General features: G+C 30.2%; 5 protein-coding genes across 6 annotated transcripts in view; 3 read left to right on the top strand and 2 right to left on the bottom strand.

Moving 5' to 3' along the window:
- LOC119601114 (speract receptor) overlaps positions 1-15,608 on the bottom strand; it is a 65,608-nt gene extending 50,000 nt beyond the window's left edge. Inside the window, exon 1 of the mRNA XM_037951868.1 lies at positions 15,515-15,608. The gene's annotated coding sequence lies outside the window, so the exon portion shown is untranslated. The remainder of the gene's footprint in view (positions 1-15,514) is intronic.
- Positions 1,795-4,573, top strand: LOC119601121 (glutactin). Its single transcript, XM_037951879.1, has 6 exons — positions 1,795-2,123; positions 2,614-3,084; positions 3,147-3,347; positions 3,409-3,577; positions 3,640-3,836; positions 3,902-4,573. The coding sequence occupies exons 1-6, from the start codon at positions 1,920-1,922 to the stop codon at positions 4,562-4,564; spliced, it is 1,905 nt and encodes a 634-aa protein (XP_037807807.1). The 5' UTR covers positions 1,795-1,919; the 3' UTR covers positions 4,565-4,573.
- LOC119601119 (glutactin) lies at positions 4,566-8,041 on the bottom strand. Its single transcript, XM_037951876.1, has 7 exons — positions 7,475-8,041; positions 7,259-7,414; positions 6,881-7,198; positions 6,622-6,822; positions 6,388-6,550; positions 6,127-6,311; positions 4,566-6,064 (listed from the first exon to the last, which is right to left on the bottom strand). Exons 1-7 carry the CDS (start codon positions 7,991-7,993, stop codon positions 5,348-5,350), a joined length of 2,259 nt encoding a protein of 752 aa, XP_037807804.1. The 5' UTR covers positions 7,994-8,041; the 3' UTR covers positions 4,566-5,347.
- Positions 8,950-23,867, top strand: LOC119601123 (beta-1-syntrophin). 2 transcript variants are annotated; one of them, XM_037951882.1, is made up of 10 exons: positions 8,950-9,391; positions 11,495-11,861; positions 11,936-12,134; positions 12,253-12,487; positions 18,165-18,374; positions 20,227-20,564; positions 20,664-20,749; positions 21,339-21,447; positions 21,581-21,934; positions 22,038-23,867. In XM_037951882.1, exons 2-10 carry the CDS (start codon positions 11,632-11,634, stop codon positions 22,119-22,121), a joined length of 1,845 nt encoding a protein of 614 aa, XP_037807810.1. In that variant the 5' UTR covers positions 8,950-9,391; positions 11,495-11,631; the 3' UTR covers positions 22,122-23,867. The 2 variants fall into 2 exon arrangements, with proteins under 2 accessions (XP_037807810.1, XP_037807811.1); XM_037951883.1 differs by lacking the exon at positions 8,950-9,391 and adding an exon at positions 9,775-9,793.
- Positions 13,433-14,536, top strand: LOC119601124. Its single transcript, XM_037951884.1, has one exon. It carries the CDS (start codon positions 13,465-13,467, stop codon positions 14,458-14,460), a length of 996 nt encoding a protein of 331 aa, XP_037807812.1. The 5' UTR covers positions 13,433-13,464; the 3' UTR covers positions 14,461-14,536.
- Positions 23,868-25,322: the final 1,455 nt, after the last annotated feature.

Here is a 25,322-nt window from a genome sequence, read left to right as displayed (position 1 = left end):
AAACTGGTGTAAAAATTTAGTTGAATCGGATAACGGGATGCCGAAAATCCGTTAAAAAACGAAAAAATGAAAAACGTTACCTACATATTCAAAAAAACATGCATTTTGTTTAAATAAAATATCTATAAAATATGCATTAATTAGTCGTTTTGCTACATATTTGTAAAAGTTCTATTATTTACCCAATTTTACACTTTTCAATCGATTCCTGGCGAGGATTCATGTTATCCGATTCGACTAAAATTTATCACAACTATGCAGGTATTATACACCAATAAATAAAATAATAAAAATCCAAATAAAAATGTGTATTTACTGGGCACTTCTAATGTACATATGTATGCATAAGTATGTACGTATGTATGTACTTATCTGTGTATGTATTTCATAAATTATACATACATATGAATGTATTTAAAGACAATGATTTATGGCATTTAATCGATATGTACAATTAATTTGTTAAGGTCAATTTTCGTTAGTTAGGTTAAGTAAAAAAAAAGAAGTTAAAACGAAAACATATACATTTAGAAAGTTTTCTATTTAGCCACTCCAATAAATAGAAGCATTTGTATTTCTGCTTCTATCGAAATTATTAACAAAGTTCATTCGCGAAACTGAAACAGTGACCCCAAACACATGAATATTTATAGACGAATAAAATTAGTTTGAAAACAAAAATAAGAAATGAAAAAAAAGAAAATAATATAACGTTAAACGCTCTATATATTTTGGCTATTGTGTTTATATGTTTGACTAACATACATATAGCAATTTTTCAGTTGGACTTTTAAGTTGATTATGGAATTAAGATGTCAATATTTATTATTTACACTTCTAAAAGTCTAAATTAGCCGTTTCAAATACTCTATTTAAAAATGAAAATATGTACATGCTACATACATACATACATATGTATGTGTTTTTGTATATTTGAATTAAATATTTAATTTAACAAAAAAATACTTTTTATTTTAGTTTCTATTTGGAAAGAAACGGTGTTGATGAATTAAATGCGATCGATAGATGCATGTTTCTAAATTCGTGGCTTACGGCGTAGTTTGAAAAGTAAAATTTTGAAACAACCACTATTTTTAATGACATTTCCTTGTTTGTTTTTTTCCTCTCAGTTATCAATAGGTGTATTAAATTAGTCTTTCAAAACTTTCACTTAATCGATCATAATTATGTTGTTAAATTACAATTTTGTATTAAATAGAATAAATCCGCTAAAATTTGGTAATTAAGAAATATATATATTTAGTGACAATTATGTTGATTTGTTTATTAAATCCACTAACTAAAAAATAAATTAGCATAATTATAGTATCTAAAATCACACTAAATTATAAATAATGTAATTAAACATATTGCTCAACAACAACATCTCCAAGTTCAAGTTAGGCTCAGAAATAAAGAGAGGTGATAAAACAACGCTACCACACAAGTGTTTGACCAACCGTCATATGCAGATACAGTATCCATCATTCACTATCCACCGTTCACAGCATTTTTTTGCTAAAACATTTTATGCTAATGATTCGAATGATGTTGATTACTTTTTAGATCAAGAAGATCTTCCCATAATTGTTTAATTTATGTCGACGCATTCTTTCACTTTGTTTGGCCAATTTTTAACAATTTCTTAATCTTTTATTTCTGTTTTGGCCCCAAAAGAATTAACACACTCACATACAAACTCATAAAGATTTTGCAAATGTAACATAGAAAGAGGAAAGAAAGAAATTATAAAAAAATATTCGTTGGCTAATTTTTAAAGTGAAATTTGCATTTATTTCTCATTCAGATGATGATCTAGTAAAGTGGCATTCTCCGCCATTCGATGAAATCAGTCTTTAACGCGCATTCTTGGAAAACGGTTCAGATACTGATTGAGCGAATAAACTCGAAAATTAGTCATGTTTTTGAGACTAACGGTATTTCTTAGTCTAGCTTGTTTAGCGATCGCTTCGTATGATGAAGAAAAGGACACGATTATAACCTTACCCAACTTGGGTTCGATACAAGGAAAAGTTATTGAGACTGCGTGGTCGCACAGAGAAGTACTACAGTTTGTTGATGTTAAATATGCAGAAGCACCTTCGGGAAAGTATCGATTTAAGGTGTGTAATCTTTAGTTCAAACTTACGTTGTATTCAAATGGAATTTTACTCTATGTCATAAACTTTGGGATTTGCTAAAACAAACAATTTGCGGAAAGTTTAACAAAATGTGTACGAAATATATAACTTTGAATGTGGTGAAGTCTTAATGACAGAAGCTTAATGGCTAAATTAGTAATATACACACACATACTTATATAAATTATCGTTAGATAAAATTAGAAAGGTGTAGTGTAAAATACACATATGTATGGGACACAATCATATTTTAATATATTAGTTTCCCCGATTCTCGATTTAAACATTGCAATTCTACCATCAAATCTGGACTACTAATAACAAAAAGTAAAATCTCACAACTACAACTAAGAAATTAGTATTTGCTTTTATGATTTTCTACATAAATAATTGTCCAAACGACTTAACTTTTTCAAATGCGTTTTTCACGAAACTAAGTTTTTGGAGTTAATTATAATTAAAATTTTTATAGGCCCCTCGTCCCGTTGAACCTTGGGAAGATACAATGGATGCGACGGCTGAAAAAATTGGTTGTCCTTCAATAGTTTCGATGAATTCATTGCAAAAACTAGATGATTTAATGGATATTGAAGATTGCTTGTCAATGACTATTACAACACCAAACGTGTCTGGCAGTTATCCTGTACTAGTCTACATACATGGAGAATATTTGTATGAGGGCAGTAACTCGGAAGCTCCACCAAATTATCTGTTAGAAAAAGATATTGTTTTGGTAGTGCCGCAATATCGCTTGGGTCCATTTGGTTTTCTATCAACGAAAACTGATGAAATTCCCGGAAACGCTGGAGTTTTGGATATATTTTTGGCATTACAATTTTTGAAATATTTTGTAAAATATTTTGGTGGCAATCCGGATAAAGTGACAGTAGCTGGCCAAGTGGGTGGTGCTGCTATTGCGCATTTATTAACTTTGTCGCCTAAGGTAAGCAAAATTAAATTAAACAGCATGCGAAACTTTAGACAATATTTTGATTTTTGGTGCAGGTTGAAAAGGGATTGTTTCATCAGGTGATATACCATTCCGGGTCAGCTTTAATGCCAACATTTTTGGAGGAAAATCCTCGAAAGTTTGCTCAAGAAATTGCCGAAAAGAACAACTGTACAATGAAAACAGTGAGAGACTTAAATCAGTGTCTAATGGATATGTCGGCTTTGGAATTGCTAGAAGCTTTTATGACACACGGTGTACGTTTGATAATGACTTGCATATAAAGTGAAATACTAATATTTTTATGTATCATTTCAGATTGAAAAGTCAGACTTGGGTGTAGGTCACACTGGTGGCATACAATTCACTATAGGAGGGCCAAGCGGAGTTTTACCAGAACATCCATATGACTTAATGCTGAAATCAAATAATTCATACCCAGCAATGGGTGGTTGTCCAAAAAATGCTGGATCTAGGACACTTAATGGTAAACATTGTTATATACGTTTGAAGTAGTTGTATCACATTTCATATTATCTTTATTTACAGAGATCGTTGAAAATGATTGGGAAGGAAATATACCGGAAGATACTTATAATAGCTATGATTACATTGATCATGTTATCCGACAAGTCGTGGGCACTGACAAAACTATGCTACTGACCAGTTTTGTTACTCATGATTTCTTTAATAGAAGACTTATGGAAAATGGTACATTTCCCACCTTAATACCCAGATTAATTGATGTAAGTTTTTTTTAAAGTACTTAAGTTTATAATTCTAATAATTAAAAAAAAAACAAATTTTTAAGGTGGCTGGTACACTTTTACACAAACTGCCAGTATTACTAGCTTTAAACATGAACAATAAACATGTGCCCGACAATACATTTCTTTATTCATTCGATTATTCGGGAGAATTTAATCGCTATCGAGATATGGATGAGGAGCATAATATGCAAAGTCCTTTTAAGGCTGGTGTCTCTCTTACAGATGAGGCTTTATACTTGTTCCCTTATCCAGAGCATGTCGAAAAATTAAGCCCACCCGATGAATCAATGGCAAAACGTATGGTAGATGTTTGGACTTCATTTGTTATTAACGGCCATCCTTTCGGAAGCCACCGTAGCGGATATTGGCCTCCCATGACCACTTTGTATGGACCCTATTTAAAACTAGATGAAACCTTTACCATAGCCGGCAATTATTTTAAAGAATTTTCGGCTACGATTATGGATGAAGAGTCTGGCCACAGTCTAATAAGAGAAGTTTACTATCTTAGGCGTAATTACAGTGAGAGGCAACAGAAACAGAAACATCGATCAAAAACTGTAAACATGAGAAGAAGATTCACCATTAATCGAGGCAGGCCAACTCGTAGGACAAACAGGAATGCATCAACGAAGAAATCAATTACCAAAAATAGTATAATTAGACGTCAACCAAGTAGAAATAAAGTAATATATAGATTTTAAGAATATTAACCGTTTTATTTTTGTTTTATGAAAATATTGCATTTTGTTCATTAAAAAGGACTTTATGAATATATGAGAACACTAACTAACACATGTACTAATGACTTTTAGAGTTCTTTTATATTGTTTTTCTTGGTTTTTCAAAATAATGAAAGGATGCCTGATAAAAATGTTCCTCTTTGTATGTTTAGAGGGACATCGAAAAATGAAAAATATTTATTATTGATATTTACATATGGCCATAACAGAAGATATAGATTTCTTTTGCTTTAAAAATCATGTGTTTTTAATTTTATTTGAGACACTAAAAATTTTTTCCATCTCTGACAACCGTTAACTTCATAAGGTCAGAAAATTATATTGTAGAAATTACCTTTATATACCCTTCTCGCGAAAGCGAAGGGTATAATAAAAAAATTTAAATGCTTGTAATTAATCTCTTCTCAATTTTTCCAAGTTTCAGTTTTTGTTGCGGATGGCATCTAAAAATATAATTTGTTTTGTTTTTTTTTTTTATATTTTGTAAAAATTTTGTAATGTACGTACTTGTATGTACATATGTTTTAAACTCTATCCAGTAAAGTAGGTGAACTGATAAGTAAAATTTATTTTCATATAAATATACATAAGTACTTTAGTTTTCTCTACTTGCAATAAGTAAGTTTCTATGTGCATAGATTGATCTATTTCAAGAGTTACTTATCAGTAATACAAATATGTGTGTGTATATGTTTGTGCAAATGTATGTATGTATGTAATATTATACTCTAATTGAAAACAATTTTAATGACGCATGTCACGGTAGTTGCCATAGTGTGAATTCATCGGATAATTATATTGAGATGGTAATGGTTGAGCGGGCTTTTCCTGGTGTTCAGTTGGTGCCATTTCATGTGATCTATAGTTGGGATACGAGGATCTGTATTGAGTATTGTAGTTGGGGTATGGTCGATAATTGGGATATGATGATTGATAAGCTTGTTGTGAGTAATTGGTATAGGGCCGTTTTGTGGTTGTAGTCGTGGTCGTACTTGTTGTCGTTTTTACCATAGTGTTATTAGTGTTGGTTGTGTTAAAGAACTCCGGATAAAGGTTTGGAACCGGTATTCCCTCGCCAAAATGATAGTCCAATTCCAATTTACTCTCATGTGTGTTTGTAAAACGTAAAAACGGTCCATACTCTGAAGAAACGTTTGGCCATATACCTGTATTTAGATTGGGTACGCCAAGATTGGCGAAGTTTACCCACATGGTGACCATTGCCCTTGCCATAGATTTGTCCTCGGGATTAAGTTGACTAACCTCGACAGGATACGGAAATAGAAAGATGTTGTCGTCACTTAATGTGGCATCAATTTCAAATGGCAATGGATTTTTCAAGTGTCCAAAACGATGGTATTCGCCACGATAATCAAAACAGTACATGTATGTCGAATGGTTTTTCGATGTAAAACGTATACTATCTATTATAGGTCCACGATATAAAATCAAATTGATCAACTGAAATAATTGTTAGAAAAACTTTTGATAATTGATCACAATGGGTCTTTATATATGCGTACCTCCAGTAATTTTTGCACTAAATTACTCACTGAAGGATTGCGAGCATCTTCAGCGGTAAAAATGTGTTCTAGAGCCCATTGCTTCCATAACATATAATGTTTAGGTTTAGTTGTGTGTTTCAAAACTACGTTAATATAATCCGATATGTTACGGGAGCGTAATTGTACCAATTGATCATAGAACCCTAAAATGTAATAAATATTATGCATTTGTTTCCGAACACTCTACGTAATTTAATTTATGCATGTATCTGCACTTACTGGACATAATGAAAGCTCCGGCATCTTTTGTTACACCTACAATCATTGGTTTGGTGTTGTTGGCCACCATTGATGCTGGATGTTCCGGCAAAAACCCAAGTTTGTCACCCACTATCAATTTGAAACCATTCACAAATTGTAAACCTCTAGGTTCATTGTTTTCCTGGGAGTTATTAAAATTAAATATAAACTTAATATATAAAATTTGTGATCAGTTAATTTAGTATTTCATACAAAATATCTTTTGAAATAATTCAGAAGATCCGAGGTACTCATACGTTCGAAGCAGGATATCAGACCCTCAATGTTTCGGCTAGGTGGACAACGGGCATAATGAGCAAAACTGCGTAAAGTTCCCAAAGGTTGGTCGTCCAGAAAGTAGGGATTAAGAGCTGTGCCAGATTGGAGAATTAATTTATGGAATAAACCTTCGGCCTGAAATCCACATTAAATAAATCTTCTAGTTCGATATCGGTGATTTGTTATTAAATACCTTTCCACTTAAGCTAAGAGCATGAATCAAAGTGGCACCACCCGATTGACCCATTAAAGTAACTTGTTCCGGATTGCCATTAAAACTTCTAATATATTCTTGTATCCACTCTAAAGCCATCTGAATATCGGACAAGGCCACATTTCCAGGCATATCATCAGTTAGCGTAGACAAATAACCGAAAGGTGCCAATCGATAATTAATGGTTACCAAAACAACGTCATTCTCCAAAAAGTAATCAGGTTGACCCTCTTCGGCACTGCCATCAAACAACATTTCACCATGTACAAAGACCAAAACTGGATATGAACCCGATTTCTAAAATGGAGTGTAATTCGTTTACTTGCTGTTGTAAAAAAATTGGGATATAGTTCATACCGCTGGAGTGAACACGTTCAGCGTTAAACAATCATCTACATTTTCAAACCTGCTCTCCTTTTCTCTAATGATATCCAAATCGGGAAATTGAGGACAGTTTGATGGTTCTTTAGTAGCGTCAATTAAATTTTCGATTAACTCTGGGGATACAGCTTTCTAAAATAGTTTTAAGTAAAATCTACTTTGAGCAATTGTCAATAATATTAGATGTTTTACCTGAAATCTCCCTAGTCCCGGTTTAACAGTGCCATACTTTAAACCTAAGTAGGCACTGATAGGTCTATTTTTTATGATTTTAAAATTACTCTGACCACGCACTAAACCTAAACGAGGCACTAATATAACGTTTGGATCTTGTGGCGGAGGTGGATTTTGTTCTGGCCGTGGTTGATACACTCTAGGATGTTGAGGTTCAGCGGAGTATTGTTGTTCTTCATAGTTCGCTTGAGGTGCGCGATGATTGGATTCCTCACCATAATGTTGAGCATCTTGATATTCTCTTGGTGGATTATTTATTTGTCTTTCATACAAGTCATAGTTATTTTGCGACTGATGATGAGGCTGTGATGCACCGTAATTTAGACGAGTATCTAAAGGATGCTGATCGTTAAAATTTCCTTGATCGTCATAATCATCATATTCATTAAAGTTTTGTTGACCCCAACATTGTTGCACTACTAAAGACAACACTAATAATATTTTTAATAATTTTGTCTTAATATACTTCCGATCCATGTTTCTGCTACAGTTGAACAAGTGAAACTGATTTCAATTCAATAAATTTAGAGATTAACAAATCTTTTTTCATTTTTTCCAGTCTCCGACTTCTACGATCACATTAATGTTGCAATCTTTTGGTTCTGAGTTCACAAACATACATAAATACATACATACAATACACTTTATACATTTGTATACATACATACTCATATGTGAGTACAAATGTAATAGACAGATGTCGAAGAAGCCCTTTTGGGGTCAGACTTAATCTTTGAATCTATTTTAATACTTTTGATACAAGAAATGAAATCAAATTATCTACAAACATTTATAAATATGTAAATATTCATAATGCGTTTAAATGTTTGTATCTCAGAATTTTAAAAAATCCCAATTCTTATCAATGATTTTTCATTATTTTTGTTTAATGAGCACATTTATGAGTGTTTTATTTAAATACAATGAAGTACGTACGCATACTTACATAAGTTGTACAATAGGTCGTTTCATTGAAAATTTTTTTAACATATTGTAAATATCAATATGGAGCTAGAATGACATTAATAATATTCAAAATAACTAATAATAATTGGGTATTGATCTGTTTGGAAAAATTTGTAAATAGCAAAAATTTAAGAATGCATGTGACCTACTGACTTTAGATCCTCAAGATAAAGCCGTGTGTGAACTTTTATTTGACTATCTGAAATTCCACAGTAGAGCCTAATATGAGCGAGAATATGTATATGAAACACTCTGTATTTTGTTGTCCTTAAGGGTTAAAACGAACAGCTGATTCTGTACCGTATTATCCTTAGCAACAACCAAAGTTGCTTTCTGCTACTACGTTTTTAGCATACAAATAATAGTAGTAGAATAAGAGAATATTTGAAAATATATTAAAGAGAATTTCCCAAAGCACATTTTAAAGCTGTCTTTTTAAAAGGATATGCTTGTCGAGACAATACTTCAGTTACGAGTTACAATTGAAAAAGAACGATACGATACGAATTAACAAACGTTCAAAACGGGATACTTTTATAAAAAATAATATAATAAATATTATAAAATGAAGTAATTAAAAAACGAATTAAAATTTGTGCACCATTATTGTGAAATTAAACAAAGAAACAAAAAAAAAACAAGTTTAAAGCTTAGTTCTTAATTATAAATATAACAAAAAATTAAAATTGAAATAAATTAAAAATTATTACAAAAAAAATACGGCCACTTAAAAAAATTCACTGTCTGGCATTTCATAGTGTGTGAGAAATTAAATAAATGTTTTTACTTGTAATAACAAAAATAGAATTGTTCAATAATATAATAAATGTTCTTAATAATTTAAAAATATATTAAATGCTATTATAAATAAAAACAAATATTCAATATTGAATAAAAATGTAATAAAAGGTAATTTCTACGAAAATTTTCATAAAATTTGCAATAAAAATTTTAATGTCGCCAAAGAAAAAAAAAAAAAAGAAAAGAAAAAATACAAATAACAACCCCTATTAGTAATAAATAGATTTTCCTCAAGTCACCCTTCATTAGGATTTTGTTCTCTTTCTTGTGCTCTTTATCTTTTTCAACTACGGGATGTTTTTCTCTTTATTTACTACGACCTTATGAGCTTTTCATTCAAGATGTCTGTGGAATGCAAGCTAGTTCTTCCTTAATAGTCTAATAGTAACAATGAAAGTGGGTGGTTGGGTGTTTGTTTGGTTAGGTGTCACGTTGAATTGTAGTTGTATGCGTAATTTAGCGTGAAAGTATGCATTATTATACACTACACTGCGCTACACTTGTATGGCGGTATGTATTTTACACTACACTTTTATTTCCATTAATTGCTTCTAAAGCTGTATGGTAATGTAAAGCGTATAACAAAAATATCTATGTATATATGTACATATAGACACATACCTTGATATATACGAATGTACATACATACATATATTTTATATTATGCATTCCGGTAGCCGGATTTTTACACGCCATTTCTTTGGCGAACATTTTTTAAATTTCTGGGATATACCACATACATATATGTACATATGTATGTTCATATTTGTATATCTGTATGAATTTAAAAATTAAAGTCAAATGTAGATGTTGTCTAAAATGATCAATTATATTTTGATTTATGATAAATATACGAATTTGTTGAAATTGTGTATAATACAAATAAATTTATTGTTAATTGTTTTTATTTTGCATATGTACAGTTTACCCATTAAAATCTTCCCTTTTTTAATGTTCATCACATTTGCCTAGAGTATTCTTTTTATATCGGTGTTAACTTTTCTTTAAGATGAATGAAATGTTTAATTTTTTTTGCTCTACGCTACTTCAAATAAGTAAATATATAGTTAGATACATTTGTATGTATCTAACATGTATATTAATTGTCTGCAAAATATAATGACTATGTGTTATTGTTGTTGCATCTATGACGGATGATGGTGATGAAGAAGGCTATGACTTTGTGTGTTCTTGCAATTAACAGCATAGTCTGAAGTGCAAAAAAAACCCAACGAACAATTTGACATTTATTTGTACATAAGTGGGTGCGTATGTTTGTGTATTTTACGATACAATTTTTCAAGAAAATTTCCTGAGGAGACACGAGATGTTCCATGTTCAAGTAAAATTTTTATTCAGATTCAAAAAAATTTTGATCAGGAGCTGGACCGGGTTACAAGAGTTTTTTGTTAAACAAAATATAAAATATATGGTATCATTTGAAAGCCAGTTTAATATGCACACATACATATTTATAACCTTCATCATGGTTTAGGACTACAATTACAAATATGTAAATACATATGAGATTGAAATATTTTGCTGGGTTTCAGTATACATAAGTACATGTAAAAACAACAGGAACCACTGCAGTTTGAGCAAACATCTACATACATATGTATGTATGTATTTATGTTTATGGGTATATTAGACCTGCTCTTTTAAAATAATACACCTTACATAAACCATTTAAAAGCTGATAAGTATCTATAATACAGATTGTTTAAAAGGTATTAAGCAGATATATAGTATAAATATAGATCAATTTAGGAATCTTCATACAGTCTTGTTTGTCATAGGAGGGATTTTATTTGTATGTCCAACTATATTAAAGAGTATTACAAAGAACATAGTTAATTATAATACCCTTTTTACATTATTGAGCATAATATCCATGGAATATAATTTTTTCTAGGCAATTAGATGTAGCTTAGGAGGACTAATCAATCTTCACATTTTTCAAAACATGTTTTTATATTATTTTATCAAGTTGTAGGGAATACATATAATAAACATCAAATAATCAAAAATTATCTTAGTATTAGAATCAATACAACAAATATCACGACTACAAGCCTTTTGACATCATTTTACATAATTAGAAAAATACAAAGTTGACATTTTTCTCACTTGTTGATTACACCTGGCAGAAAACAAAGCATCTTATTAATTTATAAGACATCTAAGAATATTTATTTCTTTCCTTTCTAGAAGAACTCATGCATTAGTAAAACATTGCGGCAATATGCATTTTAAATAATTCCCGATTTACTTCATTTGAGACCTTTTTTTACACACGTAAATATTTGAAGTTCTATCTTACTGACAAACTAAAAGTTGACGGTATTATGGTGGAGTCATCGAGCTTGGGCAGAACATTGAACAATGCTCCAGTTCAGCCATTACCCACACAATCACCCTCCGGCATGCGTTGCGGTACATTGGAGACCCGCGTGCGTGGAGCTTGGTATCGCGTATTAGTTACTTTAGAAACAGATTATTTGGCCATTAGCCTCGATGAGACGTGTGAAAATGCTGGATCGGGTGATCAATCGACCACACTAAATGGTACTTTAGGGTATGTTTATTTAAAGATAGGTCATTAAGTATTAAGCCTTTATAAATCCCCCAAATTATTCTTGAATCATTTAGGAGTAATCATAGTGGACATAATGGCTCCATTCCATCTTCTGCTTCCATGCAGGGCATGGGCCAAAGTGGTGGTGGTGGCAGCAATACTAATGATATAGATGTAACGGATAATTGCGACCATTTGCTAAATAACAATACTTTAGATAGTGGCATGGATATGTGTGATGTACCTGATCATGTGGCAAATCAAAAGAGACACGTAAGTTGAATACAAATTCCATAAAAAAAGTAAAATGTTTGTTTTTGTATTTTTGCGATAGGAAGTTATTCATATTACATATATAAATAAACTAAAATTTATTATTTCAATCCTGTAGGTGCGCATTATAAAATCCGAAAATAATGGTCTAGGTATATCTATTAAAGGCGGTCGTGAAAATCGTATGCCAATATTAATATCAAAAATTTTTCGTGGCATGGCCGCAGATCAAGCCAAGGGACTCTATGTGGGCGATGCTATTCTTTCCGTTAACGGAGAAGAATTGCGAGAAGCTACACACGACGAGGCGGTTAGAGCATTAAAAAGAGCTGGACGCGTGGTTGATTTAGAAGGTAAGTGCTAAAATTTTACATTAATATTTTAATTTTTAATTAAGAATATTATGAGTGCATACTAAATTTCGTTTTTGAGATCACAAAATAAATTATTAAAAATATTATATTAAACTTAAAGTTATCCTGGTCTAAAATATTACTATTTTAAACAAAAGCGGACAATTATAAATAATTTAAAAAACCAAACAAAATAAAAAAAGAACATATCACAGAACAGTAGATTAAAGCAGGACAGAACAGAACAGGTCAGAGCCAAAGTACTCAGTCGTATACGATATAAAAAAATAAATAAATCTTGGTACGTGAGTGGCATAGAATACTGCAACTAAAAACCATGATTATTGTTGTTTTCCGATAAAAATTGTTTTTTGAAGTATGTTTGTTGCATAGAGTTGATCTTGTTGTTGTATACATTTGTATGTTCATACACACTGACAAGTGCTTTTAAAATGATTATCATTTATTACAAATTAAAATTCAACATTGAATACTAAAGGTGTTTGCTATTGTTTGTTGTTGTGGATGTAGTATTTATGTGTACTACTCACTCATTCAGTCCTCAATGTACATTGATGATCGTGTTTTTTACGAGTGACTCAGTATGAATGAAGAATTTTTTTGTCGAGATCACAATGGAATTAAAACAAAAATGCGTTTAAACGCGTCATTTTTTTTGAGTTCGAATCGCCTTGATTTTAACCAGAATTGAATTCTTGATCAATTTATAGGTTATTAGTGTGTTCAATATGTAGTAAATTAACATACTTGTCTATGTACATACATACATAGATCATTCATGTCTACATTGTATGTACAGATGAACATTTGTATGTACAATTTTGGCAATTTTTGTTTTTGTTAAAATTTTTTCGCCAATATATGTACTAGAGTAAAAAAAAGTTAAGTTTAACTATAAAAGCTTTTGTTGATAGTTTAATCAACAACAGTTTCATTTCAAATTTATTGAATTCAATATGGTCATCTCAAGAGGATTACAAATTTTAGTAGTAGCTTTGGCTATTAGCTGCACTTTGGCAACACCCATAAAGAGGTCGAAAGCTAAATCGGCAAGACAAATTGAATTTACCACGCCATCATCGCCAGTGGAGCAAAAGACCGGTTATCCAGAAGCTGGTTTCCGCCCAAAGATACCATTCGAATTGCCCAATGAAAAACCTGTGCCTGTCACTGAATCAGTTGAAATCATAACTACCACTCCAGCTGAATCGACTTTAGAGGATTTCGATGAAATTGTACCCACAACTGTTAAACCCGATGTTGTCGATCATACGCCAGCAGATACATATGGTGCTCCCTTGCCCACAACAGACGATGCTGTAGAAGTTGAAGCTGAAGTAGTACCCGCACCAGCTGAGGACTTTCAACCCCCTAGCGAAGAACCCAGCAAGGATTTCTCTTCCGCTTTTGATGTTATTGATAATAATACTGGTGATGTTATTGCTGATCTTCCTACCCTTGAGCAAACCTCAGAAGCGCAAGATTTAGAAGATATCGATCAGCAATTACCTGCTAATACCTATGGCGTTCCTGAAGTGGAATTAAATGAACCAAAGACTGATGTTGAAACCGTAGAACAAGAAAGTGAAATGGAACAAAACAATGTAGCTGAAACTGTAGATGACGAGCAACAACAAGTAGAGGAAGTCGATATTGAAGCCATAGAAGAAGAAGGATCGGCCGAAAGTGAACTTGCCCCAGCATCTGAGTTGGACATTCATGAACCTGCCGATACTTATGGCGCTCCTAGAACAGAGCTTGACGAAGAGAATGAAATCGAATCCGAATTGGCTGAAGTTGAACAACAACTCGAAATTCTTAGTCGTCTCACCCGCTCGAAAACCGGACGCTTGGTAATTTTACCCATTGAAAATAATTTATATTTAGGCCGTTTAGTGTCCAATCAACCAAAACGTGCCCAGCGTAAAAATGGCCGTTTGTTAAAGTTGTAGGTTAATATTGTTGATTTTTTATACTTATTTTGTTGTTGTTGAAACCGAAATAAAATCTTATTATTTCTAAAACGAATTTCAGTTTTACTTTAATTTAAAAGCATAATTCTTTGTTTGAAAACAGGTAAAAAAATACATTTTAATTTGATGTTAAATAATTTTGATAATTTTTTTTGGGGAGTTTTTCGGTTTTTCATTCACTTTCACTGAAAATGTATTGATTTCAATGACTGATTGATGATTGATAATCTTGAAAAATTTATCTTGATGTATAGTAAAGTGTATAAATTGAATAAAACTAAAATAGTTTATATACACTTTGACTTTTGACAATTTATTATTCATACTGAGAATAAAATTTATCATACAAATATTAAGATAGATATTCAAAAATTAATCTTCAAAAAAAAAAAAAAACTTTAAAACGCTTTCAGATGACATTTTAAATAAGAAAAATGTTTCTAGTTGGAAAATATGTGATTCTGTTTTTGACCATTTATTGATTTTGTCCATATGAATCTAGTAGTGTGGGAGTTTGTCTTTTACTTTCTACAACAATAATCATAAGCATAATATGAAGGAGTTTGCAAATGTACAGAAATTGTTTCCTTTTGAAAGTGTGTTGTTGACATTTGATTCCACAGTATTTGATATTCTATGTATTTTTGCTTTCGTTTTGCTTTCAAACTTCTTGCACTTAACTTTTGCATCTTACTTGTGTACATCGGAACATTCGAACATATTGAGTTGTGAGATTGTTTGTGGGCCAAGAATATAAATATTGGCATTGAGAGTTTTCTTTCAAACAGCTTTCAATATAAAGACTTACGCTACTTATAAGTGCATACGTATATAAACACACGCCCTCATAAATATATACACACACGTAAATAAAAGTTCAAATGACTTTAACCAAACCATAAAACGTTCAAAAGTCCATTAGCCAAACCGAACTTAACCAAAGTTTTTCACCCCACCATCATTTATTTTCATCTTTACTTATTTATATTCGTAATGTTCGTCTAGTTTTAACTTAAAATACTTATTTACTTACATACTTAGTTCCTCGTACATTATGTATTTGTCAACTTTTACAAGGGAATAAGTTGGAAATTCATATCCTCATCCACTTCCCCAAACACGTTCACACTGTTTACATTTTGCTGAAATTTAAAGAAAAAATAAATATGAAAATTTTGTTGTATTAAATTCATTATTAATATTTATACAAGTTTTTAAAAAGTTTAAAAAATAATGTTTGCACGTAAAAATAACTAAAATCGAAGGACTTTTGACCTTTATGTAAAAATTGATCCTATTTTTTGAAATACTCTGGAAAAATATGTTTCTTTTTATAAAAAAATATTGGTTTAATCCTGGCAGTTCTTTGTGCCACTTCAGTTTGACATGTATTAAAGAGATGCGTTGCACAAAACTGCAATCATTCAACACGTTTGTTCGCAGCTGAACAAAAAAAAATGTGCTATTATTGTTACTTCGATAAGTATTTATGTAAATATATGTTATTTAAATATGTTTTTGCTGGTACTACGACTGCGATTGTACTTAGCTGTTGTACTATTTGGTAGATTATTTTTTTTTGTTAGCTTAGGATTAGAATTTGAAGATACGAAAAGCAAAAACTGTTTACTTAGCATTTGTTATTGTCAGTTGTTAAAGGGAAGAGGACGTATTGTTGCAGTTGGTGCTACTGCTACTAGTTGAAAAACATTAACAAAAACTAAAATAGAACGGAAAGAAGGACAAAAGTAAAATAAAATATAAATTCAGCAAAATAAAATAAAAAACCTAAAAAGTGCAATGTGAACACATTAGGGTTATAGCCTTTTAACAATAACATCGTATTAAAATATATTTTTAAATAAGCTTTTAAATGTATTCTATTCTAAAATTTCCCAGTAAGTTTCGTTTTATAAAATGCTTGTAAAAGTCTACCAGCACGTATGAGTATTATTAGTAAAATTAAATATTAAGTATGCAAAAATAGGAATTTTGATTAAACTTAATTTCAAAGCTTTTGGGATTTTATTTGGAAGTTTAAGTTAGGTTGATAGGAGGATGTATCTACATCAATTCCGAAGAAATACGCCTAGGCCATTATCGGGCCTGAAGAAAAACATAAATTTTTTTTATGATTAAAAGATTTACTTTTTTGGTCTAATTAGTCCAAACGCTGCATGTAAAGGAAATTTGTATATAAGTGTGAATGTTATGCAATATAAAATAAAGCGGAAAGTATCAATTTTCCATGTCAAACAGTTTATATATATTTTTTTCAAGTTCTATTTCTCGGTACCACATACACATATCACTTTTTTCTTTTTTTGCTGTTCAATTTTGCTGCCAAGACTGCAAATTGTACAAATTTAGTTTAAATGCAATAGTATTTGTTGGTGCTTCTAATATTGTTAAGGGAAGTTGAGCGGAAAGCATAATGAATTTACAAGTTAACATTTACCGTTTTATTTGTCAACATCGTTCTTGTTTAAACATCCTTATAGGTTTGTCATCGTCTACAGTTTTATAGTTACAACTTCTTTTTATTTTCAGTTTGTCGTTGTTGTTATTTGATTGTTATTAAGCAAGGAGAGAGGTTTTGTTTTTTATTATTATTATTATTATTTTTTATATTAAAGTGATTATAAACAAATATTTGCAAAGTAATTACTGACCAGTTGTTACTTATTTATTAAAATGCCGCAATAAACAAAACTAAAAATAGAATTATATTTAATTTTAGAGATTTAAAACGTGTTATATATTTTATATTATTGTTTTTTTTACATACATATACATAGATACTAGAGTAATCAATTGTTTAATTAATTTTAATAACCGGTGTATGAATTTTTATTAAAAAAAAAAAACAAATAAAAGATTTATATTCGAATATGACGAATCTCATATACCCTTCTCCATAGTGTGTTAAAAAAGTTAATAACAATACATTCGGATATGGAAAATATTTGGGATCTTCAGAAAATTAATTTTAACAAATAGACAGACAACCTGACAGACGGACCTGGCTAAATTGGCTCTACTATCTATAAGAATCCAGAATATATATACTTCATAGGTCCGGAAAATTTTCTCACAGAAATTACAAACGGAATGACAAACTTATGTATAACCTTCTCACAGGTGAAGGGTATATAAACTTGCTGCAATATCGCAAATTTAGAATAATAATGTTTTAATAATAAAAATTTCTACTAACAAGAGTTTAAATAATATGAGCATTTTTTTGTAAGACTTCATTAAATAAACCATTTAATGGAAAAATTTAAAAGATAATAGAATTTCATATAGATAATGGAAAGAATATTAAAAATTTTTAGATAATTATTCACAATAGTTTTAATTGAGTAATAAATGCTTTATAAAAAAACAACAACATACATACAAACATATGTGCTTAAAGCAGCGATTGATTTTTTAACAAATATTTGGACTTGTGACTGTGCAAATCATATTCGAACAAAAATATTGACATATTATTAATAGTAAACCAGATTTGAATAAAATAAATATTCCATTCTGATTATTTCTTTATTTTTATCATTATTAAATAAGGCAAATAAATATATTTTGTGGAATACAACAAAAAAAAAAAAACTAAGCTGATGAACTAGTTTTTATGAAAATGAAACCTTAATATTATATCAAATGTTTAATTTTTACAGTAAAATTTTTGCGCGAAGTTACACCGTACTTTAGAAAGGCCAGCATTATTTCGGAAGTTGGCTGGGAATTACAACGAGCATTTTTATGCCCATTAGGACCCGGCGTATCAGCGTCACCTCCTGCACCAAAGACTACACCAAGAGCCGATACCCGCTACATACCATTGCAATTAACACATTTGGCTCGTAACTTGAAATACATCGATCCAGGTTAGTAAATCAGGAAAATCAAATTTAATTAAATCGTTTGTAAAGTTTTTACAAATTACTAATTCTAAGTATAAATCTCACGCTATAAAGACACAACTTTTGAATATAAATATAACTATTTCTATCAACGATTCCAGGATGTAAAACTCAAACAAAAAAAAAAAAAAAAATAGGAAAGTTTTTAATATTAGAAAACTTTTGCCTTTGGTAATATTGTATCTACCAATTTGAGGAAATATAAAAGGAAGATATTTGTCTGAACGTGTCGGAATATAAATATTTTATAAACTGTAATAACGTGTACATTTAAATGTTTTTTGTTGAAATACTAAAGTTGCAATTAGAGTGCAGAAACTTAATTGAAATAAAATTTCATGAGTTGTTGATTGCGAATATATTAGGATCTAGTAATTACTCGTTTACTTTTCCGCAAATCTTTGTCAGGTGACAACAAAATTTATTTTCAAAATATAGTTAAACAAGTTTGGAATATACATATATAAATATGTATGTATGTAAGTAAGAATGTATTTGTTCAACTTATCATACAGTTTGTAGCATATTCCAATAATATTTGAAATTTCACATAAGACTCAACATAAATATTTTCACTGTCTGTGCTAAAGTAAATTATTGTTATTATTATTATTGTGGTTGTTGTGTAAAAAGTTTAAACTTAATTTAAGTTTGAAAAACATAAACATCGTTCTATACACGTCTAATAAACACATGTATGTATAAATGTAGATAGAAAATTACTATCATCATCACTAGTGCAGCAGCAGCAGATGAATTAAAATATCCTTTCACTCCCACTAGTTTTTACAGTTGTTTGTTTTTTTTTTATTCCTATCTAGAAGGATACAAATGTTAGTACATTTGTTCATTTTATACATTTATTTTCCAACAAACATGCGAAAGTTTGTTAGTATGTGTTTGTTGTACATAGTTACAGTGTCAACGAAAACTGACTGTACAAAATCTATACAAATGCTAATTATATTTTGTATTAACTAATACATAGCTTATATTCAGATACTTTTCACCGACACTGTATATGTAATAATTTTGTTAGTTTACAGAGTAATTGTAGCGTTTTTTCCCTCAAAATTATGCTTCATTTAACACTTTTCTAGTTGGAGTAGAGTGGAGTGGGGAAAAAGAGAAGAAAAAGAACGATTTTGCAACTAGAAAACTTAATTAATACCAAAAGTACACATGTGTATAGAAGCGGCAGTGGAATATTTCCCCAATAAACTTGACGTATGCAAAAACTTTCGATGGCAAATGTGTGTTAAATTTTCATTATAGAATTGTTCATATCTTCAGTGTGAATTTGTACAAGTAAAGAGAAAATTTGAAAATCTACTTTCTATCAGAACTGCAGTCAAATGACACTGTGTGGGAGTAGCAGTCAACACATTTACATAAGCCAGTGTAAAATAAGTTTTTCAATCGCGAAACAGCTTGTAATTTGACTGTAAAATACTAACGTACTTAAGTTACCAAACAACATCTGGGTTTGATAAGTACGTTTTTGTATAGGAGAATAAAAAATACATGTAGTTTTTTATATGTATGTATGTAGTCAGTTGAAGCAAGAAGAAATGTAACGCTGTTCGCTAGTAGGAGTTTTAGCCTGTAATAATTTGGTAGTTGCTTGCAACAATGAAAATCAAGATGATGACGTAGACGATTTAAATATTTTATGTACAAGTACAGTTTTTCATGTTCGGTATAAATTCCACTTTAACATTATATAAATACATTGTATTTGTATGTGTATGTGTATGTGTGTTTGTGTAAATGTATTTATATTGTGGATACCTTGTTGCTCTTGTCTCGTTTACAGAAAATCGTTGTCTGGAACTACATTCACCTGATGGTGTACATTCGTGCATATTGCGCGCTTCAGACTCGGCGGAAGCATTAGTATGGTTTAATGCCTTACACAGCGCAATGAGTGGCTCTACTCAACGTGCTTTAGTGGAGGCCAATCGGGCTTTAATAAATGTCATTGGTGAACTGAAACACATCGGATGGCTGAGCAGACGTTTAAGCAACGGCAGTAGTAGCGGTGGGGGTGTAGTGGCAGGAGGTGGAGGAGGCAATGGCAGCAATGCTACTGCAGTTGGTGCCACTAATCCTATGACGGGTACTACAACAAGTGTTGGCAGTGCTGGTGAAGTGGTAAGTTATGAAATTACACTTTTTACGACTTAATTTTTATGTTACAACTTTATGAAACGTAATATTATTTTATTTCCTTCTTATAAATATATTCTCTAGCCAAGTGGTCGTTCGAGTTCGGAGAGCTCTGATGAAAACGATAAATGGCAACCTATATTTGTGTCTGTAACTGAACGTGAATTGCGGTATGTTTGTTTCCCTCTTTATTTCAATGTTTGTGTGTTTTGTAGCTTTATTTGTCTTGCTGGAAATTACTTATTTACTCCATGTATGTCTGTATGTTCTGTTTAAGATTTGAAATTATAATTTATAGTCTTTTTTTAAGGAATCTGCTGCAAAGATATTAGGGTGTTCTGTTAAATCATTTGAATATGTGAACATAAGAGTAGGAATACTCCTCAAACTTTAGATATTACTGTACTTAGGTCAGAATTTAAAATATGTTTAAAAGTTAAACTTTTTTCAATAGATCTTATGAAAAGAAATTTCTTTCTTATGAAGTCAATAAACAGATTCCTATAGTAAAGTGAGCAATCAATGACAAATTTAGTTTCTTAAGTATTTAAATGGTTTAAACTAAATAAAATATCACTGCAATTTGGGGAAAAAAAATATCCCCAAGTGGGACTTGAACTCGAGCCTGAAAAATATTCAATTAATAAAGTGTTTTAATGTATATTGAAATCTATTTTTTTAATCTATTTTAAAGAATAACTATGTGTATGTTTTTATAGTTTGGTTTACTAAAGAATATATTAATTTTCTTTTTCATAGAATCTATGAAAGTGCTCCATGGTCGGTGGAAGCTTGGGGTCGGCCTTTAGAAAGTTTTGCCTTAGCCACTACTCGTTTAGCAGGCGCGGGTAATAATTCATCTTTAAATGTAAGTAAATGAGCAAAAAATTAGCAACATGAAATAATGACTTTGTATAATTTTTCTTTTTGTTTCTTTGTCTGTATTTTTTTATTATTATTATTTTTCTCATTGTTAAATGATTTCAATTGAAACGAAACAGGGACAACAGTCAACTGTGTTTTGTGTACGTTGTGGCACTACACGGGGAGTTTTAGTTTATTGGCTGCGCTCGGAAACCCACCGTGATATGGCTGCCTGGGCTAGAGCATTAGTTCAAGGTTCACATAATGCGGTCAACTATCAGCGTGAATTTTCATTTCGCTGCTTGTATCAAGGCAGACAGTGTCAATTGGTTGTGCATTTAAATCGTGGTTTTTGTCTTTATGAGTGCGGTTATACGGCACCCGCTCAAGCTAAAACACAATTGTGGCAATTTCCTTTTGATAAATTGCGTGGTTCCGCTGACGATGGCAATCGTATGTTATATTTGGATTTTGGCGATGATGGTGAAATTGTAAGTTCATTTTTGTGTATTATTTTCTATTTAACTTTTAACATTCCTAAATGATTACTCAATTAAGTTTTATTATTTTATATTTTTGTTGTATTTAAAACAGGAATTAGACATGGAATGTTGCCCCAAACCCGTAGTATTTGTACTGCACAATTGTCTGTCGGCCAAAGTTCATAATATAGTTTAAAAGCAAAAATCAATAAAAGAAATATTTACTTTGAATTTAACGCATTAGAAGTGAAGGAATGCACCAGATGAAGGACATCACATTTATATACACAAGGTATTTAGTGAAATATTTAAGAAATAATGGAAAACAGAAGAAGATGAAGAATTTTTGTAATTTCATACTTTAACAATAATTGAAAAATAATTTAGTTAAATAGAGTAAAACGTATTACTTAAAAAAAAGCGTAAAAAGAAATTCAAAAAAAGTCCCCATACTAAGTAGCATAAAACATACATATGTAAAATTTCTAAAATAAAATCTAAACATTTCAAATTAATGGAGCTTCCTAAAATATAAAACCCCGAAAAAATAACAAAAAACCCCTTTATACATATCCTGGTTACTAAGAATACATACATAACTTCATATAATTTGTTTTTAATTCCACAAAAATTAATTGATTAATTATGATAAATTTATTGAACATTTATTTAATATTTAGTACTCCATTGTGAGCTTTTTTAAGAACATTATTATATATTTTAATAAAAAATTCATACACATACGTATGTATATGTCTATATGTATGTCCTGAAATTCAATTATTTATATTTAATTTCCATAAACCTAATTTGGTATAGCTGTGGTCAATTAATTAGCACTAAACTTTAACGTGTAATTATTTCATGTAATTATTATCTATATTACTGAAAGAATTTTTAAAAACAATTCTGTAAAATGTTAAAATTGAAATAAGCCATTTCTATTTGTTTTTGGGGCCACTACCGCATTTATCCCCGCAGACAAACAAAAATATCCCACACACAATCAGCATAAAATTCCAAACACACAAATACTGACACATATTTATACATACAGTCATACATACATACGTACAGAGATTTTTTATAAGTTAGTTGTACTCGTAGTTTATACAAGATTCATACATTTAACATTGTAAGTACATTAATTCATACATAAATACATACTCATATATAAAAACACAGATATATACATATAAATAGTACATTCTATCAAAACTAAATAAATACACACATACTTATACATACATTTATATAACCAACCATAATTACATAAACTAATAAATTAAATACTCTTAAAATATTCTTAATAAACTTTTTTATTCTACAAAAATATAATAATACTAAAAAACCAAAACATTCTTCATAAATACAAAAATATCAAAAATCCGATTTGAATCGACTAATGTTAATTAAAACTAATTACACATGAAAAAAAATATTAATATAAACAAAAACTAAATAATTAATAATAAAATTGTATAATTGTAGTACGTAAAAATTACTTTGATTTATTTACTAATTATCAAGTTTTATAGATTTTTTTTGAAATACACAACAAAATAAGACCACATTTAAAAAATTTTAAGTTATTAAGCCTGTTGGCCATTCCCAGTAAAACTTATCTGTATAATACAAGTGTGTGTATTGAAATTTTCTTTTCTAATTACTGTGCAATAAAAAAAATATTTAATATTATTAAATAAAATGAAAACAAAGAACATAAATAGTCATTGTAAATTTTATTTTCTTAGGGCTCATCCCATCCATTGTCATATGATATTCATATGTTAGTTTTATTATGGATTTGGTATTAATGAAAAATTATGTTTGCAAAAGTTGGAAAAACTCATTCCTCACAAAATCATTCATTGGCAATTTTAAACGAAATTAATTAATTGAATAATTTTGAAACCAATAAATATGTAAAACTTAACTTAAACTTGTTTTAAATATTTGTTTTTATTTTCGTAAGATTTCAAAAAAGGTTTGTATTAATGGTTATTCCGTTTTATTTGTTTACTTTTGTTTTATTCAGTTTTAACACTGATTAGAGATGCTGCAGGCGTATGAGTGTTAAACTAGTTCAATTTCAAATCTGTACTTCAACATATTTATCATACGCAGTGGTATTCAACAGAAATATACTTTCTGTTGTGTTAGTTAATTTTGTTAATTTGTTAAGAACTGCAGTTAAATAATGTGAAAAGTAAAAAAATAATGCAAAAAACTTTGATTTTAAATAAATAAACAAAATTCAAATCTAATGCATTTACTAAAAGTCATAAAGAAATTCATGAATTTCAACAACAAACTCTGTCTCTCTGCAGATGAAAATTTATACAATCAACGTTGAAGCATGATGTTGAAGTTTAACGCATGAATGCATAAACAACTTTAAACTTCGTTAAGGTTACACACATATGTACATATAGACTGATACATTCGTACCTATATATGTATGTACATTAAGGTGACCTCAAAAAAAAATTTAGTTTTATTTTCACATAATGGAAATTAACACTTAAAATGTTATAAACAAAATTAAATTGAATGAAGCAGAATGTTTAAAGAACTATTCTAATATTCCTGCTAGTATATGCATACGTACTTTGGTGTTCTGAAAATTGCAGAACTTTAAAAGTATTAAAAAATAATTATTTACAATATACTTTTCCAAAAAAACAAACAAACTGTCTTTTCAAAACAAAACCTACACTTTAAATCCAAATTATATACATTTCAAATATATAAGAATATGCTGAATACAGCAACAATTTGAGGCATACATTTAAAGATCTATTTAAATGTTAAACCACGTAAGTTAAAACGTTATTTGGTTGGCTAGTATGTCTGTTGGTATTTTATACCATGTGTTGGAAGTTTTAAGACCAGTGTTGCATAAAAGCAAATCGGTCAACTGGTATTAATGTGAATCCTTAACAAAATGAATTCCTCTAGCCTTCTCTCTTTCACTGTTTGAAGGCTGCTGTATGCATCAGCAACGTCACCATTTGATATTTCTGCAACTAAAACAAACACTCATGTCTGCTACTGCTGCCAAGTTGGCATGTTGTGGCTTTGCATGTTTGTTAAATAGAAATACATACATGCATATATAGGCAAATGGTGCAAGGATATCTGACTAACTCTAACAATATCTTTCCCTATTCATTCGTTTATTCACCAGCTGACTAAATATTTGTATGTACGTCTGTATGTATGTATGATTGTCTTGATTGTTTGTTTACTTGTCTATCATTTGAGAGTATTGTGAACGCTATACCCATATTTGGCATGATGTACCAACATCAGGCAAGTTCTAGTACCCTTTACTACGCAACTGAAAGGAATAGAATACTTTTTCTATACCAAGTTGGGATTCCCACTAAAATAA

Source organism: Lucilia sericata, unplaced genomic scaffold, assembly GCF_015586225.1.
Source record: "Lucilia sericata isolate MDLA Ls3-8-SP2 unplaced genomic scaffold, ASM1558622v1 Contig000143F_arrow, whole genome shotgun sequence".
In the NCBI taxonomy this organism is placed as follows: Eukaryota; Metazoa; Arthropoda; class Insecta; order Diptera; family Calliphoridae; genus Lucilia; species Lucilia sericata.
The sequence above is the reverse complement of the archived record's forward strand: the minus strand, read 5'-3'. Positions and strand labels throughout refer to the sequence as shown.

Bases quoted from the DNA above. Each gene is read 5' to 3' on its own strand.
- LOC119601119 (XM_037951876.1), bottom strand. From the start codon at position 7,993: ATGGATCGGAAGTATATTAAGACAAAATTATTAAAAATATTATTAGTG. The intron at 6,312-6,387 runs GTAAGTGCAGAT...ATTACATTTTAG, and splicing joins CGGAGCTTTCATTATGTCCA to GGTTCTATGATCAATTGGTA. The intron at 6,065-6,126 runs GTACGCATATAT...CAATTATTTCAG, and splicing joins TAGTGCAAAAATTACTGGAG to TTGATCAATTTGATTTTATA.
- LOC119601121 (XM_037951879.1), top strand. From the start codon at position 1,920: ATGTTTTTGAGACTAACGGTATTTCTTAGTCTAGCTTGTTTAGCGATC. The intron at 2,124-2,613 runs GTGTGTAATCTT...AAATTTTTATAG, and splicing joins CGGGAAAGTATCGATTTAAG to GCCCCTCGTCCCGTTGAACC. The intron at 3,085-3,146 runs GTAAGCAAAATT...TTTTTGGTGCAG, and splicing joins TATTAACTTTGTCGCCTAAG to GTTGAAAAGGGATTGTTTCA.
- LOC119601124 (XM_037951884.1), top strand. From the start codon at position 13,465: ATGGTCATCTCAAGAGGATTACAAATTTTAGTAGTAGCTTTGGCTATT.
- LOC119601123 (XM_037951882.1), top strand. From the start codon at position 11,632: ATGGTGGAGTCATCGAGCTTGGGCAGAACATTGAACAATGCTCCAGTT. The intron at 11,862-11,935 runs GTATGTTTATTT...TGAATCATTTAG, and splicing joins ACACTAAATGGTACTTTAGG to GAGTAATCATAGTGGACATA. The intron at 18,375-20,226 runs GTTAGTAAATCA...TCTCGTTTACAG, and splicing joins CTTGAAATACATCGATCCAG to AAAATCGTTGTCTGGAACTA.